Source organism: Apus apus, chromosome 9 (genome assembly GCF_020740795.1).
Source record: "Apus apus isolate bApuApu2 chromosome 9, bApuApu2.pri.cur, whole genome shotgun sequence".
NCBI classification, from domain to species: domain Eukaryota; kingdom Metazoa; phylum Chordata; class Aves; order Apodiformes; family Apodidae; genus Apus; species Apus apus.
In genome coordinates this window covers 1,421,282-1,439,836 of record NC_067290.1, presented here as the reverse complement: position 1 = coordinate 1,439,836, position 18,555 = coordinate 1,421,282, and the positions used below count along the sequence as shown (strand labels likewise).

Sequence of the window (18,555 nt, the reverse complement as noted above, 5' to 3'; positions counted from 1 at the left end):
CATCTTTTAAGCTTTTCCGTGGAAAGGAGATAGGCAGTAACTGTTTTCTTATTGCAAACAAAGCTGAGGAAAACTGCCTTCAAAAGCTATGACTTCTGAAAATGGGCTGATTTTGCAAAGAACTGGAGTGTTGGCAACACTGAAGTGACTAAGCATCTCGTGCTTTACTTTTGATAAGAATTTGGATTTACCCTGGGGTTTATCCTGCTCCTCTTTCTTCCCAGCCCAGGTGCCTGATTGAGAAGGCTGGCTTCAGCTCCTCTCAAATGTCGTTAATTAGCAGGCAGAAATGCCTGGCTCTGTGCTCTGTACGTTGCATAAGAGCAGTAAAGGGAACCCTTCTCCACCTCCCATTCATCCAGCTGGTGAGCAGCACTTCAGTGAGCTCTGCTGGAGATGTCGGAGCAGCCAGCAGCGATCCCTGCCAGCGCTCGCACGGATCATGCATTTCCAGAGGCAGAGGGTGTGAAGGGAAGAGCTAATCCACTGCCTGGCACAGCACAGTCAGGAGTTACCGGGCTTAGGGGGTTTTCTGCTTTTCATACATCAAACAAGATCTTTCCATTTTCTCTTGCATTTAAAAGGGATTGCTTTTAAATTGATATTTCCTTCCGTCCCCTCCCTTCGTCTAAACTGTGACCGCAGCCATTTAAGAGCTCTGGCAGCTGCAGCAGCCCAGAGAAGTCTGGCTGGGGAGAGGTGCTAGAATACATCAGCTGGTGAAATGCATGAGCTGTGTTGGTCAGTGTGGGTGTGCACTTGTGCTTCAACTGGGCTTTTTGTAATGCTTTCACCAGGGCGACAAGAGAAGAGATTCAGCATCACGGCCCAGGGCTGTGTTTGGTCCCTGGTCATGTACAGCCTGAGCCTGGAGAGCCAGTTTGGACTGTGTGTCACTGGGAGATGAGGAGAACCGTTTGTTGCTCTCTGGGTTGATGAACTTGCTTTGTGTGCAGGTGGTGAGTGCCACTGCTGCCCTGGCTTTCCAGCAGCTTACTGCAGAGACAGATTTCCTTCTTTGTGTCAGAAAACCTGGGTGCAGATGAACAGCCCAGTTCAGTGGCTCGCCCCACAGTTGGTGGGTTCCAGTCTGTGGCACAGGAGGGATCACACAGCTTCTGCCACCTTCTACTTTCACATCTGGCCCTGCACACCATTCAAAAGGAGAAGAATTATATCAAAACAGCATTCCTATTTTTACCATCCTTGCAAAGGGTGATTTAGTGAGGAATCGTGACATAGGATAAAGAGAATTGTTCTATCTAAAGAAGTTTGTAGGGATCTGCAGCTGTTTAAATCACCGTTACATCTCCAGAGCTGGAAGTCAGTGGGTTTCATGCAGGTGTGGCTATCTGCAGTTGGCTGAATTTATTGTGTTGATTGCTTTTTGTTTATAAACAATTGCCTCTTCATTTAGTGAACATTTGAAAGAATGCTCTTGATCTTGCAGTATCTCTTCCACGCCTTCTGCAGTTGCTCCACTGTCTCTGGGACAACCTTCACACAGTGAGATGATGTTCCTGTGAAGTCTTTGTAGGAAAGTGCCTCTTGTCACCTCTGCTTACCTAGAATAGGCTTTCTGGTTCAGCACTGAAATGAAACCATCTGGAAGAAAGATCTCCCTATAAAATACTCCTCTTAATTTAAAGAAGTTGCACATTTAAAATGTCTAGATCTTCTGGGGGAACACACTGGTTTCATCAACATTTTCAAGTAATACAGATGAACTGTTTTAATCAAGTCAATATTCTTCCTTTTGACTTTATATTGTGGCTTTGATTGAAGTAAATCATTCACAGTATATTGTCTTGCAAAAATGCCAGAATTTATAGCTTTTTGGCCCCAAACTGAATTGAAGTAAGCATTTTGAAATCTTGTTTTGTTCTACCCACTTCCCATGCCAGGAGACAGGAATATGATGTTTTGCAGCCAGTGCTAGTTACAATTTTGATGGTAGCTGCTCTTTACTGGCCTTGGAAGTCCTGTTACACCAATACTGGTTTCATCTGCAATGTGAAGCATTCTCATTTCCTTTTCCATGAAGATGTGTGCCTGCAGTTCATGCTCATTTGGACTCTTGCTTTTTTAAGCTGTTTTTCCATGAAGTGTCTTTGCTTTGCCTTTTCTAGGAGTTGGTTTTGAAGAAGGAGTTGAGGGATAAGGAACTTCTTTGTGGTCTGACCATCCTCTGTTTGCTGCTGATTCACCTCACAGGTCTACTTCTGTTGGCTTTGAAGGACTTAGTCCCAATCCAGAGCACTGACCCTCCCTTGCATGGGCACTTGTGTGTCTCAGGATGCACAGGGCTGGCAGCAGCTACTTCACCAGTGTCCCAGTAGAACCCCAGTAAAGCCAACAGGGTTAGCACTTGGACCAGGTTATGAAGCACAGCAGGTCAGGAAACTCCACAAAGGACAGAAAATGAAGCCTTCTGGGTCATGAAGCAATGCATGAGGACTGGGGTGACACTTGGGTTATCTTGCTGTAGAGCTCTGTGAAGGTTTCAGCAAGGACTTTGAAAGACCTTTGATTTGGTTGTGCAGGGCTTAATTTGTTGTGACATCTCACCCAACTGAGCAGCAAAAGTCAGTGACATTGGTAAGAGTGGGTGAAGGACAGAGGTAAGAATAAAAAGACCTGATTCTCTTTTAGGGAAGCCCTTACATATTGTCCCAGGTTTTTTAAAAGAATATTAAAGAAAACATTAAAATAGTTAATGGAAACAAATTATGGCAATAATATCTACTGGTATTAAGCTTCCCTGTCCTCCAGAGAGGGTGCATTTTTTCCCTCTTGATGTCGACACCTTTATTTCACCACTTGTGGTGCCAAGTAATTAGCTGCTGTCTCCAGAGCATCATTTCTGCACTGGGAAGGACAGAGATCCAGGGGCAGTTGCACGTCAGCTGCGTGGGCTGGCAAGAGCACACACGAGTTCTTCTCAGTGGGGCTCAGTAGTCGTGTCTGAGGGCTTCACTCCAGGCTGTGTCAGTGCCTGAAGTAGAGCCTATGTCTTTGATACGCAAGTTTATGGGTTGGTGGGGGAAGTGATGGGTGTGGGGAGCAGATGGAGAAGTGCATTGCTGAAAATGCAGTGGTTTAGAGGAATAAAGAGAGATACTTCTGTTGGAATCTTTACAGCAGCAATGAGGAGCTTCTGATGAAGGAAACTGAGCCTGCAGATAGCAAAGATTGTGGTGTTAGCCACAAAAAAAAAGGGGGTTTATAAGGATTTCAGCCTTATCAGTTTGAGGTTGGTAGCTTGAGAAACCAAATGTTGTGGGATGTGGAAATGATCAAAAGAGAAAGGATATGGAGGGACTGAGTAAGGCATTGAGCAGGAGGTGTGAGAGGTGGGGAGCTGGGATGGGGTTCACTGCAGGAGGGGGGCCACGAACTCTCTGGGCTGCTCTGCGGGTGAGAGGCAAGGGAGCAAGGGGAGGAGCAGAGGGAAGACTGGGGGTGAGCTGGAGAAGCAAACAAACCTGTGGACAGAAGGGGGGTGCAGATGAGGAGGGGAGGAAGTAACTGTACAGGGGAGGGCAGTCAAACAACTCCTTTCAGGAAAACAGGACGTGTCCCATGATAAACCTTCAGCTGTGCTTGACCTTGTAGCCATGCTAGATCTAAAGTATGACAGGCTTTCTGCTTCTTGCTTCAGGACACGAGTTGATTTGGAGGTTTCTTGTTGGGAGTTCAAGTTTATGGATGAGAAGTGAGAGCTTGTTTTGGGAAGGCTGTGCATACAAGCAGGTCAGGCAGACATAGCTCATGGGGGTGTCCTGTTCCCATTGTCACACTGACCTGAGGGGCTGTGCTGCACCAGGACAGCAGTTGCTGGCTGGGAGGAGCAGTTGCTGTTTGGATGATGCACACAAGCTTGGCCACCCATGGCCCATGGGTGCTGATGACCCAGGCAAGGCTGTGCACTCCCTTTGTGCATGCAGAGGCTGGCCAGACCTGGGGCTGTGACAACCACATGGCCCATGCTGGGGTCCTGGGGCTTTCTGAGCCTGGGGAGCACTGATGTAGGAGAGGGAGGAGTGTGCCAGGGCAGAGCTGGGCTCCGTTGCCTTCAGCAGTGCTCTTGCAAGCACAATTTGACCAAGGGACCTAGGTGTGCTGAAGCATTAAAGCCAGGAGGTACCAATGGGAGGGGACGGTGACAAAATCCTGCTGTGGGACCCTTACAGAAGAGACTTATCTTTAATTGTCCTTCCATTCATTATTTCCCAGCTAAAGCGATGTAATGATTTCCAATTTGAATTACCTGGAAAAGCTGCTGAGAGTAGGATAAATTATTCATTCCCAGACTGGATTCTGAAGAATTAATTTCAGCACCACGTATTGAAAATTCTCCTTCACATGAAATATGCTAGTTTGGAGAGCAGGTCTGACAAAATTCTGTTCTTCCAAGCTATGATTACACTTTCTGACAATTTTCCTTCGATCGGTATCTTTAAGTAGACTCAACTAAAATACTCAAATGAGTAGCAGAAAGCCTAGAGTCTAAGAAGGGTATCTCTGTACAACGTACTGAAGTGATTCAAACTGCAGAGCAGAACTGTGGAAATTCTGAGCACAGTCAGTCCCTATCTTATCAGACCAGGCGTGCTTTTCCCACGGCCTGGCCGCCTTCCAGCAGTGCTGAAGCAGCCTTGTTGGAAGTCCAGTTTGAATGGGAGAAGTAATCTTTCTGAATGGATTTTCTGGCAGGATTCCTGTTGCGTGTGTGGTTTATTGTTCTTGGTGATGTGACTACATATAATCCCCTAGATAAATGTTTTAGGGACTTTATTTTTTTTGTGGTGGTGGGAGAGGTTCTGGGAAAACAATCAGATCTCTAATTCTATATGAATTCTATAGGCTATTTTTTGCTGGTTTAACTGCTTCTCCATGTTAATTGTGTAGCTTTTTGAGCATGCTTTTTTGATAAAAAGGATAACAGTGGACTTACTTCAACTCTTAAACTTTTCTTTGGTCAAAGGATTGAGTAATTAAAAAGCAAACAACTTTATTTTCTTCAATGCATTTTAATGAAGTGTTATTATGCCAGTTTAGATATATGTATTTAGATATTGTTTTTCTGTTCACAGTGTACTATGCACTATAAAGTATTACTGGTGCTGTCAGAAATAAAAGAAGTGGTTGTCAGTGGTGGCATATCCTCAGTTGGTGGAAACATCCACTCCATATGTGGTTGTAGCTCTGGAGAAGTCAGAGTTGATCCCTCTGTGCACTGCAGGCCTGGTGTGGAGCTGTGCCAACTTCTGTGAGCTGTGGATCCGGCCTCTAATATGTATTACAGGATAGCTAATATGATGTTTAACCACACAGTAACCACAATATACAAAGAAGTTCTATTTTAGCACTGCTGGGGTGAAAAAAACCCTGTTAATGCCGAAGACTGAAGTGCAAAAGATTGCTAAGTGGGGGAAGGAGCCAGAAAAAAAACTCTTTTATTTTGAGTTAACGTGTGCACAGACAGATTCTCACGTCTCAAGGCTAAGTTTTGTCTAAGAAAGATCTTTCAGATTTGGGTCTTTGTAATTAAAGCATGAAGAATAATTATCTTAAACTTACATCTGCAGCGGAAGAACTGTGTATTTACTTATTATCTGCCAAAAAATCTTTCTCTCTTTAGCTACAAAGAATGGCTAACAGAAAGGCATTGAAGTATGAGGACCTTCTTTTTATTTTCATATAGATACACGTTTTGTGAAGAGATTCAAAAGAGAACTGTCACAACCTTTTTTTTTTCCTCTTTTTCTTTCTTTCTTTTTCAACATGGGGGTAGGGGGGGAATCGTGCAATTCCAAAGTTAGTGCCTACAATGCTTGGAAGACATTATGATTAATTTTGTACTTAGGTTTCCAGATGTTGGATTTTGTCCCAACTTTTAAAGCCCTCTAATGTTTAACAGGATGTGTGCTGAGTATAGTCTTTAACAGAGTTTTCTTTCATAACCCTAGGATCTGTGAGAAAAGGTAACTTGGGAGAGCCCTGCAGAGTGGGAGCTGCATCTACAGCCTTCTAGGAAGAAAACCCCATTAGATGTGCAAGACCGGACTGGAGCTGTATTTGTTTGGGAAGACTATGGATAGGCACCAGAGCTGGCAGCTGAAGTGCTGGAATGCCATCCTCCTTGTGTTGCTGTGGCCTGGCATTTCCCGTGCCCAGAGGGACTGCACGGGCATGGAGTGCCAGCCCCTGGACAACTGCATCGAGGAGGTGCTGGAGCCCGGGGAGTGCTGCGCCACGTGCCTGCAGCACGGCTGCCCCTGCGAGGGCTACCAGTACTACGACTGCGTCAACGTGGGCTTCGTCAACGGCAAGGTGCCTGAGGGGCAGTCCTACTTCGTGGACTTTGGAAGCACCGAGTGCTCGTGCCCCAAGGGAGGAGGCAAGATCAGCTGCCAGTTCATGCTGTGCCCAGAGCTGCCCCCAAACTGCATCGATGCGGTGGTGCCAGCTGATGGGTGTCCTCAGTGTGGAAGGATAGGCTGCCTTCACGAGGGCCAGAAGTACGTAGCAGGGCACACCTTCCACATGCCCCCCTGCAAGGTTTGCCACTGCCCGAACGCTGGGGGGGAGCTGATGTGCTACCAGCTCCCAGACTGCAACACGTTTGCCCTAAACACTGCAAGCCCAATAGATGCTGAAGATGGGGAAGCAGAGAGGCACTACGACGATCCCTACAGCTACGACCAGGAGGCTCCGGAAGGAGACAGCACCCAGGTGGAGTCTCCAAAAAAATTCAGGAGTTATTCATCCCACCTAGAGCAAGAGAGCATTAGCCAAGAGCAAAGTGAGGATTATGACTACCTACCGGCCAGCGTTGCTCCTTCACCTTTGGCTCCAGCAGACCCATACACTGAGGAGACAGCTGTGCCACTCACCACATCGGTGCCTCATGTCCCCTCTGAAGTTCACAGTGCCACAGAAAGGAGTGAGTGGAGGAGGGTGCCCCGCACCACTGCAGCATCCCTCCAGCAAACCACCCACAAGGAAGCACCAGTAACCACCAGTGCTCCTCCAGAGCCCACGACAGCCACCACTGAGACACCCAAGCACCTGGGGGAAATGGAGAGGAGACCAAAGGGGAAGCAAGGGGACAAGGAGAGACACGAGCAGGAGAGAGGCCCCCACTCTAAAATGAAAAAGCATGCCAGAAAGGAAGACCCAGGGAGCAGCGTGCATCTAGCCTTGAAAGAGGTGAATTTAACAGCACCAAGTTGGTCAAAATCTTCCCATGAAGCGCATGAGGGAAATGCTTTCCCCAAGGTGAAGTTCAGTGCAACCACCTCTCCCCCTGTTGCTCTGAAGGAGGACCGCAGCCAGCCGTCCCAAAAGCAGTCCCAGACGCTTTATCGTTACCAGCCCGAGGAAGATGGGGGGGACCCCAACTCTATTCATGCCAACCCCAGATTACCAGAAGGTAAGGCCTAGTTCCAGTCTAGATGTCTGGAGAACATTTACTCATGATAACATCGGGGCACATCCACTGTTCTCACTGCTCCACATGAGCATGAAATCAAGCAAACTCCCAGTTACCTTCTTTCATCTCTTTCAGAATATGGTTTGAGTTTCATTTGACATAATAGATACCATCTCACTGTTGCCTACCTTGCTTTGATTTCACAGGCTGTGGATGGTGTTTTCTGAAGTTTTTACTTTGTTTCAGATAATGGTTTGTTAAAATCCAACTTTTCCCTTCCATTCCTTGCTTTTAATTTCTAGTGTGATGCAAAACATCTTACTCTACACAAAAGGAATTGGATTTAATTAGTTATCTGCTTGGATCCTCCAGTTACCAACTGAATGTAATCACATTTGTAGTTTTTGTCTTTTTCTGAGAGAGAAAGTAAAACAGTTGTGCTTCTACTACCAAAATATTTACAGCACTTGTTGTAATATTTATCCCTTGGTTGAAAGGCTGTCTAAGCTCGTTAGTACAAGAAGTTGATAGATATGTTCAAATCCCCCTAAGGACTAGTAGGGAGAAAAAAGACTGCCTCTTGCTTTGTGTTTTTTGGGGGCTGGAGGTTTATGATGTTTATGATCAACTGTGGCAAGTGTACATATTTCCTCTCTGCCTCTGGATTCCTCTCAACATCTGCAGTGAATGCTGATTATCTGCTTTATGCAGTGCTCATTACTGTAATGAATGCAAACTTCATCACTATAAATTAGCATGTATACTGCTCGCATTTCCAATTTGTTTTTCATCAAACCAGGAGTAATACCCCCTTTATCAAGATGTGGCACAAAATATTCTCATGAGACTCAGCTGTGTGATACTTGCAGTCTGGGTAGAGATTGCTCATTACTCCCCAGACAGTGGTATGTCTTCCTGGGTTATCTAGGTAGCCCTTAAACATCTTGAGGTGCCCAGACCATCTACTCAAGAAGTTTAAGGGAGACAGGAGGAGGATGGGTTTGGAGCAGAGACTCTAGGTCCTACCACAAGCAGCACCTCAGAGTTGTTCACCAAACAACAGATGCATGAGGTCCATGAATGGAGATGGTGGCCCTTTTCTTTCTCTTTCACTTCCACTTAGATTTTTATTGTGAATATTGGCCTCCCAATGAGTGACAGCAGCTATAATCCGAGTCAGACCTTAATTCTTGGTTTCACCAAGGCAGTGCTCTAGAAACCAGCCTTACCTGCAGATCCTCCCTGCATTCTTTCAGCACACCAAGCAGCAGTGATTGAACACAGCACCTTGAGGTGAGAAAACAGGAGCTGAGTGCACACAGCAGCCAGAGGGACACTGTTAAGCAGAGCAGACTTTCAGAAGTGATTTAATAGATAGTTAATGTGCTCCAAGCCTCACCTCTATGTTACCTTTTATTCATGGATGCCTGTTTTATTTTGCTTCTAGCTCCTTCTATTATGTGAATGATGGATCAAACAGGGATGACTGGCTGATTATCCTGGGGAAGTAGTGAACAGATTACAGCCTTCCAGTTTGTGTAACCTGAGTAAGAGGGTCTGTCCATAACACCTTGGTCTGCTCTGTGCAAATGGAAGGGGCAAAAAGCATCTCCCCACATGGTGCACAGAGCTCATCTGTGGGCAGGTTTTACTCTTCTGTCTGTTGCAGGCTACCACAAAATCTGAGCTGGGCTGTGCATAATGGTTCTGAGTTAGAACTAACAGGCAGTAACCTGTCTCCTGATATAACTTGAAAACAATCTATTTAAAATTACTATTTTTTTCCTCAAAAACAACCCAAACAACAAAAAACAAGAGAGATAGGTGGGCTATCTTTACATTTTCATTGAGAGGGATTAAGAAAGTCTACTGGAGTCTAAAGTGTTTAGCAGCAGAGTTACTACTACATTTTAGAGTCTCCTCGAGTGATTTCCAATCTGTGATTCCTGGGAACTGCTTGGTTGAGACAAGTCTGCTGGGATTTGGGTTAGGTCAGGGTGCCTATTGGGTGGCAGCAAAATGTGATGAATGTCACATCAGGCATGAGTGGTTTGGCCTAGAGCAGCTGGCTTGGAAATCACTGGGTACCATTTTTTCCTTGACTGAGACATAAATATATATAAAAACTTCCTTTAGATATAATAGAAGTAGAAATGAAAATAAATAGCTGTTGGGCTCAGCACACAGTTGGGCTGTAGACAGCTCTGAGGCTCCTGGTGCTCCATTCAGCTCACAGAGATGCTGCACATCCTGGGTGTGAGTGCTGGTGTCCTTGTATCACCCTCCACCCCTGGCCAGGCAGCCCCTGCCCCACCTGCTCCACCATTCCTGTAGGAATAGCTGGTGGGAGCAGATACATGTGCAGGCATTGTAAAGGAACTACAGAACCTTCCCAAAAATTCGCCTCCCCTGACACAGCTTGTGCCAGTGCTCATGCTTCAGGACAGCTGTATTTTCACTGGTTTTGTTGTTGTTTTAATGGATGCGGTTGTGACTCATGTGAGTAGATCCGTATGTTTCAAGTAATAACACACATACATCTTCTGTCTTTGGTGACTCCTGAGCCAGCAAGAGAGGGCGAGTGAAGATATTAGTCAGACTTGAAAGAAAAATTAATTTTGCCTTCAGATACAGAATGAAAACATAATTTTTGTACACGTATTTCTAGCTATGAAGTGGCGTAATCCACCAGAATTGCCAAATAACTTCTCTTCTCCCCTCAAGGATCAGCAGCATGATGTGAACTGCATCAGTGCCCTCATTTTTACAACCCGTGGGGTACTCTGGCTGTTCCCCAAAGGGGCTGCCACTCAGAAAGCAGGGCAGTGCTGCACCTCTGGGTGCCGACGGGGGGCCCCGAGGCAGGGCTCTGGTCCTGGCTAGCCTTTTGGGGTGAGCCAGCCCTCCTGCAGGCCCAGGGTCACTCCTGTCCCCAAAACAGGCAGGTGCTCCCAGGGCTGCACCCTGTCCTGTCCCGGGGGCCCTGAAAGCAGCAGGCACGGTCCTTGTGCAGCTCTGGGTGGGTGCAGAGGCCATTGCTGGTGGCTGGGGAGGTGTCTGGGCCCCACCAGGGCTGTGTGGGGGCCACAGTGCCCGGGGCAGATGGATGCAGCCCTGGGGCTGGAAGGGGCTGTGCCTTTCCAGCAGTGGCTGCCCCATAGGGGAGTGTTTGGGGGTTTTGCACTTAATTGCCTTGTGCAGTTTTCCTCATCAGTTTGTGTGTGGGAACGGATTTTCTTTATTTTGGGTTTTTCCTTCCTTGAAATCGTCGATATGGTTATTAACATTTCATCTTAATAGCCTTTTTTCTGGAAACACATGCTTATTTAGGCTCCCGAGTCACTAAGAGGTACATTTTTGTACTTTAGGGACATTCTAGATTATTTTTTTGTCTCTTTTTCTTCAGAGCTTAGAAGTCTTGGAGGCTTCACAGAAACATGTGGTGCCACTAAAAATTCAGCCCAAGTTAAATGGCTGTGGCCTTTGCTCTTGCTATTAGCTGTATCCTGGCACCAGAACTCAGCTGTGGTTGGATCCTTGATGCCTTTGGTTAAAAACCTGGCTTCATTACTTATACTTTATGTATCTCAGTTTGGTTTTATATGCAGCTGAATTTTCATCTCCCAAATGTCTGATGGCTCATATGTAATCTAATGATGAAAACAAGGTGGAGTACTTTGGTGCTCGGGAAAGGTGAATTTTGTGGTTTGATTCTCATTCTCATTTTGCACTTGGTTTTCCATCCACGTTGCAGTTGGGCTGGGGCTGGCACGTGCTGCTTCCCCGCTCGCTGAGGCACGGGTCGGTCCCTGGTGGGGCTGCCCTGGGCTGTGTGCTGAGCTCTGCCAGGGCCAGGGCCTGAAATAACTCTGCGGCTGAAAAGCTGCTGCTGTTAGACACAAGCTCATACAGTGAGATGGAACATTGCACTGTACTTGAGTCAGCCAGCTAAGTTGATCTATTTAGTGTCTTTATTCATGAGCTCCGATGAACTGGTAGACAATGTCCACGAGCCAACAATGTGCCCTTGTGGCCAAAAGGGCCAGTGTCATTCTTGGGTGCATCAAGAAGAGTGTGGCCAGTAAGTCAAAGGATGCCATCCTCCCCCTCTACTCTGCCCTGGTGAGGCCACATCTGGAGTACAGTGTCCAATTCTGGGTTCCCCAGGTTGTGAAGGATGAGGAGCTACTGGAAGGAGTCCAGCACAGGGCCAGAAGGATGCTGAGGGGCCTGGAGCATCTGCCCAGTGGGGAAAGGCTGGGAGACTGGGGCTGTTCAGCCTGGAGAAGAGAAAGCTGAGGAGGGATCTCATCAGTGCTTCTACAGGGGGTGTCAGGAGGCTGGGGCCAGTCTCTTTTCCTCACTGTCCAATGACAAGGGGCAATGGGCACAAGCTGGAGCACAGGAAGGTCAAGCTAAACATGAGGAGAAAGTTCTTTCCTGTGAGGGTAATGGAGACCTGGGACAGGCTGCCCAGGGAGGCTGTGGAGTCTCCTTCTCTGCAGACATTCCAAACCCGTCTGGATGTGAATTGCCACTTGTTTTGTGAATTTTTTCCCCGTCCTCCTTTGGCTGCTCTGAGGTTTTCTGGAGCAGCGTGTTGCTGATGATCTGGGTGCTGTGTGAGGCCAGCCCCTCGCTGCTCCCCAGGGCAGCAGCGCTCGCGGCCCCCGGGGAGGATGCAGGTGCTGCTGCCATCACAGCAATGGACCTGCTGCAAACCCACTGCTGGCTTCTCAGTTTGCAAAGTGTGAAGCACAGCGCCAGCTCCGCAGGGCTGTGTGAGCCCAGGGGATGTTCTGCTGTGGAAGTGGCTGTCTCCTGCCCCACGTGTGAGTCTGCTTGTCACAGGTGCTGAATATAGACTACAGAGCAACTTTCTTCAGCAACATGCAGACATCTCTTAAGTTTCTGTGGCAGATGCTAATTACTCCATTCCTAAAGGAGCTGCAAGTGTAAAGCAGAGGTAATTATTCATCTGAGAAAGTGTAAATTAAGCACTTTCACCAAAGGAAAGGATGAGATTGATGGAGACTATGCTCTTTATACAGTCTCTTTCCAAACACTTATCTTACTTACCCTGTCACTTACTGCAAGAGCAGCAGAGGGAGTTTTAATTTCTATATTTATTATTTCCTCATCCTAAAAATGCCCTGAACAGGAGAGGTTTGGGTAAAACATCTTTAAAGATCTTTCTGCCAGTGGAGTCCTGTTTCTTGGATAAATGTACCTCAGGTAGCAAACAGCCTTGTTGTGAATGTATTACAATTTGCATTCTAGTTTTGGCAGGCTGAAGAGCAATTTGTGTCTCGCTGGAATAATTGTAGTTCAGAATGGAGGTATTTTTCCTCTTAAAACTCATCCACAACTGATTTTTTTATCTTGGTAATTTTTAGAGTTAAGGATAATTGCTCTCCAACTGAAGTAAATTGCACCAAGTAAATATTTGTAAGCCGTGATCAGTGGATGAGAATGGCATTTGTTGCATGTGAATCCTGATCAGGTAGGAAGTACTGGGAGGTTCTCCTTTCTGAGAATATAGCTGAGATTTCAACCAACCCATCTACTGCGTGTTTGCTGATACTGAAGCTCACAAAGAAAGATGACCTTGAATTTCTGAACTGAGCACAAGCAGGAAACGAGATCCATAAAGCAGAGCTGCAGTGAGGGCTTCCGAGGTGTTCCCTGAGCACAGTGACCCTTTGTCCCTCCTACTGCCTCCATAAAATGCACTGGAGGTGGGAGAATGCTATGGATGGTGCTTCCAAAACACAAACTACAAACTCTATTTGCAATTACTTTGTATTTTTTGGTATCAGGTGAAGAGTTCTTTCATATTTACTTGAATTACCTCAGAGTTAATCCTATGTTGTCTATTTCATCCCAGTTCTCTCTGCAAGAAGGAGAAATCGGCTTTGAACCCTCACACTAGGATAGCAGAGGAATAAAAATAAACTTCAGGAAAATGGGGTAAGGGGAGAAAGAGCCTCTGGGCCAGCAAGTGTGAATAAGCATGAATTACAGCCTGGGGACAGCATTCAGTTATCTCTTTGGGAGTTAAAGTTCTGAGGTGGGAGGATTACAGAGGAAGATAGTGTGAATGGGTAGAAGGCAGGCTGAGATCCTTACAAAAAGAGGAAAATGAAATATGCTATAAAATTAAGAAGTGCTTTAGGAGAGAACCACAAAATAGATCTATCTATCTAGCAGCTGGGTGCTAGATTAGGAGGAAAAAGAAAAAATGAACCTGTTTCCTGATTAAAAATTAGCATGTATGGTGTGTGGGGGCTGATCCTCTGATGGCTTCTGGTGCACAGGCTCTTCCTGGAGCCCTCCCTTGCTCACCTTAGTGCTGTGGCCCCAGGGCTGATGGCCAAGAGCTGCCAGCTCCTCCTGGTCCAGCCCCACTGGCCCAGCTGGTGGTGAAGCCATGAGCAGGTGCTTTCTGTTTTAACCAGATCAGTAATTCAGGTGTGTGTTCTCTGGACACTGCTTGTGGCATGGATTTGTGAGCCAGGGGTGCAAGGAAAACCAAAGCCTGCCCCAGGGACATGGGGGAGTGTATTTGAACTAATTGTTTGCAGACTCTGAAATAAACAGTAGCCAAAAGTATCAAATGTCCAGGCACTGGAGGCCAGACACAGCCTGGCTCTGTGTTTCCAGAGCTCCTGCTTTCAGTGGATGCAGTATTAGGCCTGTAGCAAGAGCTCTGAATATTCCCATCTGAGGAATGTGAGAAAGGATCAGAAGGGCTGATCCAGCCTGCCAGCCCAGGCGTGTGGCAGCAGCTGGATTTGGAATATCCAGACTTCCCTACCCAGCAGCACGCTTTTGGGGTCAGTGTTGATGGTTTGGTGTTTGTCTCTAGATGATCTCTCTGGACAGGTTGCTGCATGAATGCTGCTTGCCTGTCTGTGGTTTGTGGCCTGCTGTGGGTCAGAGCAGTGCTGCTGGTTTTCCAGCTGGCTGGGCTTCAGTGTGCCTCTCAAAGCTGTGGGCTCTCAGCTTGGAGCATTACTCTTTCTTTGGAGGAATCCCCCTGGTGAGCCCAAGCCCTCCTCACCACAGACCTTCTTCCATTTATCACATCCATTTCCTTGCTGGGACGGAGATTGTAACCAAAGGTGATGAGCTCCTGGTTAGCAGCACTTTTGTGTCAGGCTTTCATGGTGCTGTTTTGCTCCTTAACTGCTGTAGAGTATTTTAAATAGCTGAATGTTGAACCAGGATCTTTAGCTAGAGGATCTTTTCTTTAAAATGTGAAGGTTTGTGGAGCCGTGCAAGCACAAGCCTGGTATGCACAATGCCAAGCATCAGTGCCATGCTTTACTAAAAGCTGTTGCCATAACTTGTCACAGGCTGATCTAAGCACGTTTTTAGGAGCCTAAACAACTTATAGAACTGCTCAGGTCTCCTGGTCTTTTCTTTTTAAACCCTAGATCTGCCAATCTAGTAATTAGAGATGTTTAAGAATGTGGCTCTGTGTCTTCCTGAATTACCCATAAAATGAAGCTAGCAGCTTCTCACTTCAGTGTGATCTTATGGATAAGGTTAGGAATGAGTGGAGACCATGGCAAGCAGGTATTATGCGTGGTGCAAGGAAGTATAAATGTGTGTTCCTTCAGATCCTGCTAGTTTTGCCTTCATAAACACCCTCTGAAGAACATCTCTTTCTCAGCATCTGCTGCCATGATGTGGTGTGGTCAGCTTTCCCCTCTGCTGATAGAGAAATGTACACACCCAGTCCTTTTTACTGCAGCACAAGGACTATTACTCATGCAGTTGGCTGGAGCAGTGTTTTATGAGGGAATTCATTGTCTGAAGTGTTGGCACCGAGGGGAGGTGCAGAGAATGTTGGAAGAAAGAGTGAAACAGAACGAAGCATTCACACCTGGCTGGGGAATGTGTGTGGGCAGGATCGGGGTCCCATCCTGCCCTGGAGGAGCACAGCACTGCTGGTGCTGGCTCAAGCCCAAAGGGCAGTGTCTGCTTTGGATGGTGACATTGAGCACAGAGGGGGTTCAGGTATCCTTTTCATGGGATGTAGTTACCAAGGTAGTTCTAAGCTTACATGTTGAAGTAATAAATTCAACTGGAGCTGCACACCTAACCTGTGATGGCATCAGAACATTTCTGGGGAGAGGTAAACATTGTCATTTGTGAAAAGGCAGCTCCGTCCATGGTTTGCAACAGGAACATTTGATCCTAATTCTGAGTATTAAAGCATGCTGGAGACAAGCTGTGGAAATAAGATGGGAGTTTTCTTGTACAAATTAATTAACCACTTGAAAAGAAAAGGCTGTTGGGCCCACCAGGTTTCTCAAGGGGACTGCATTTGCTAGTTATTTATAGTATAGATCTGAGAGTGTTTTGGTTGTATGCATGTTTGATACTTCTTCAGAAAACAGAAATTTAATGAGACCTCTTTGCAGCAGTGTTTGTATTATTCTAATCGATCACTGAGGAATTAAAAATTACTCTGAATATAGCTCCTTGTTAGAGAAAGGCAAATACAAGTAGTAATTTCTGATCCAAATTTTGTGAGACAATAACCTTTTGAACAGTTTCAAATATGTAGGCCAAATAAATGTAGCTTTCCAGCACACGCTTACTCATGAAAGGATTTGTAATTTCATTACCCTGGGCCTCACAGTCAGCAATATCTCTTACCTCTTAGGGATTCTTAGGTAACAAGCCAGCAGTAATTGGAATGTTATAAAGATCCCCTTACGCGTGAGCAGGTTTTGTGTTTCATTCACTGTTCCCAGTCTGTGCTGTGCCTGAGATGACCGATTCTCCTCCAAAGACACCAAGAAGTCCTGAGTTGCCACCCCAAAGCCCTGGTGGTGCTGGCACTGAGCCAAAGCCTGAGAGGAGAACAGGAGATAAATAGTCATTGTGCAATCTCCAGGACCAGCAATCCTCCACTGAGCGTTTTCCCCTTCCCTGCCTGTGCTGGGGGGGCAGGGAGCTGCAGTACCCCCCTTGCCTTGGCTCTGACACTGCCTGTGGAGAGGCTGTCTCCCCAAGCCCGGCAGGGAAGGAATTTTAAGAAGCACCATTACAGAGCCTCTGGGTCTGCAATCAGTCACTGTCTGCTGGAATTACAGGGTTTTACTCCATCACTGGGACGCCCTGATGGTGATGGAGCACCTAATTAGGTGGTGGCAGTTGCTGAGGTAGGAGCTCAAGGGTGTTCCTGGGAGTGGGGTGCGTGGGCAGCGTGTTGAGGCTGCAGTGCCCACTGCCCTGCCTGCCCCTCTGCAGCCTGCTCACCCTGCCTGCAGCTTAACTCAGCCCCTTCCTGCACCAAAAAAGGGGCAATTTAGAAAACCACACAGAAAAGCAATTCCTCCTCCCTTGTTCTGTGAGTGCTGGGTGTGTTTGTGTTGCTGTTGTGAAGCACAGGGATGCTGATTTCATTCAGGAGGGCTCAGAGCTGTTTGACCTGAATTTCGAATTACCAAGTAAAATAAATGTTTATGGTTCCAACAACTCTGCTGTTTAAAACCTTTAACAGGATGAAGAGTTGCCTGAAAGGGGAGGATTTGCATCAGTAACATTTAAAAACTGATGCTGTCCTGAACTGTTGCTCTGTGTATAATACACATCTTAAAAGTAATGCAAATAATCAAATGAAGCCTTGCCTTGCCTCTCTAGTGACAGTGCTGCCCAAGTGAGTTTGTGTTGCACACCCTTCCACTGAGGGTGTGTGAGCTGGGCACGTGAGCACATCTCCAGGGGAAGGCAAGTGCTTAGGATAAGCTTTACTTTGTATGAGGCCACCATTTAGCAATTTTCTTTCAAGAGGAAGAATTTGCATTGTCTCTCCCGTGATAGCCCTCTGGGCTGCACCTTCGCCTTTCTTTGGTGAACCTTTTTTTTGGCTGTCTCTGGACATCACTGTGGATTTTCCCCCTTCTTGTTCGCTGCCTGTTTTCACCTCCCCATAGCCCTTTGGTGGCTTTGCAATGAGGAAATGAATCCTCCCGCCTGAAGTCTCTGTGGCGTGCTGGTGGCTGCAGGTTGGAGCTGGAGTGGCAGCCCCTGACTGCTGCAGTGGCTGGGGTGGCTGTGGCCCAGCGTGGGGACTTGGCAGCCTGGTGTCAGCCACCAGACATTAGGCACCAGTACAGGAACTCTTCTGGGAGAGCTGTGGGAAATAAGTGGAGGAAGAAGTGCCTCCAGGGGCGTTAGGGAAGTTGACAGGTTAGCAGAAAGTAAATGAACTGAAAAGGCAAGTGCTCGGTCTGGGACCATCAGTAAGCACTGCTGAAAAGGAACAGATTGGGGAAAAAATGGCATTTGCCATGGGTACCATACATAGTCCAAGACATTTAAAGCCAATTTTATGGCTGTCTCCCACAGCATCCTTGTAGATAAGCTAAGGAAGTGTGGTCTTGATGATCAGGCAGTGAGATGGATTGTGAACTGGTTGAAAGGAAGAAGTCAGAGAGTTGTGGTCAATGGGGCAGAATCTAGTTGGAAGCCTGTGACCAGTGGAGCCCCTCAGGGGTCAGTACTGGGACCGGTGCTGTTCAGTATTTTCATCAAGGACCTGGATGAGGTACAGAATGTACCCTCAGCAAGTTTGCTGATGACACCAAGCTGGGAGGAGTGGCTGGCACACCAGAAGGCTGTGCTGCCATTCAGAGAGACCTGGACAGGCTGGAGAGTTGGGTGGGGAGGAACTTGATGAAATTCAACAAGGGCAAGTGTAGAGTCTTGCATCTGGGGAAGAACAACCCCATGGACCAGTATGGGTTGGGGGCTGAGCTGCTGGAGAGCAGGGTAGGAGAAAGGGACCTGGGGGTCCTGGTAGGCAGGAGGATGACCATGAGCCAGCAATGTGCCCTTGTGGCCAAGAAGGCCAATGGCATCCTGGGGTGCATTAGAAAGGGGGTGGTTAGTCGGTCAAAAGAGGTTCTCTTCCCCCTCTATTCTGCCTTGGTGAGGCCACATCTGGAATATTGTGTCCAGTTCTGGGCCCCTCAGTTCCAGAAGGACAGGGAACTGCTGGAAAGAGTCCAGAGCAGAGCCACAAAGATGCTGAAGGGAGTGGAACATCTCCCTGATGAGGAAAGGCTGAGGGAGCTGGGTCTCTTGAGCTTGGAGAA

The 18,555-nt window shown here is 47.0% G+C and overlaps 1 protein-coding gene across 3 annotated transcripts in view; it reads left to right on the top strand.

Annotated features, from left to right (window-relative positions):
• The window catches only part of FBLN2 (fibulin 2), a 113,283-nt gene that overhangs the window by 28,722 nt on the left and 66,006 nt on the right, over window positions 1-18,555 (top strand). For all 3 annotated transcript variants that reach the window (XM_051627465.1, XM_051627463.1, XM_051627464.1), the window contains exon 2: window positions 5,973-7,438. In XM_051627465.1, the coding sequence (XP_051483425.1) occupies window positions 6,055-7,438 (1,384 nt within the window). In that variant the 5' untranslated portion in view covers window positions 5,973-6,054. The remainder of the gene's footprint in view (window positions 1-5,972; window positions 7,439-18,555) is intronic.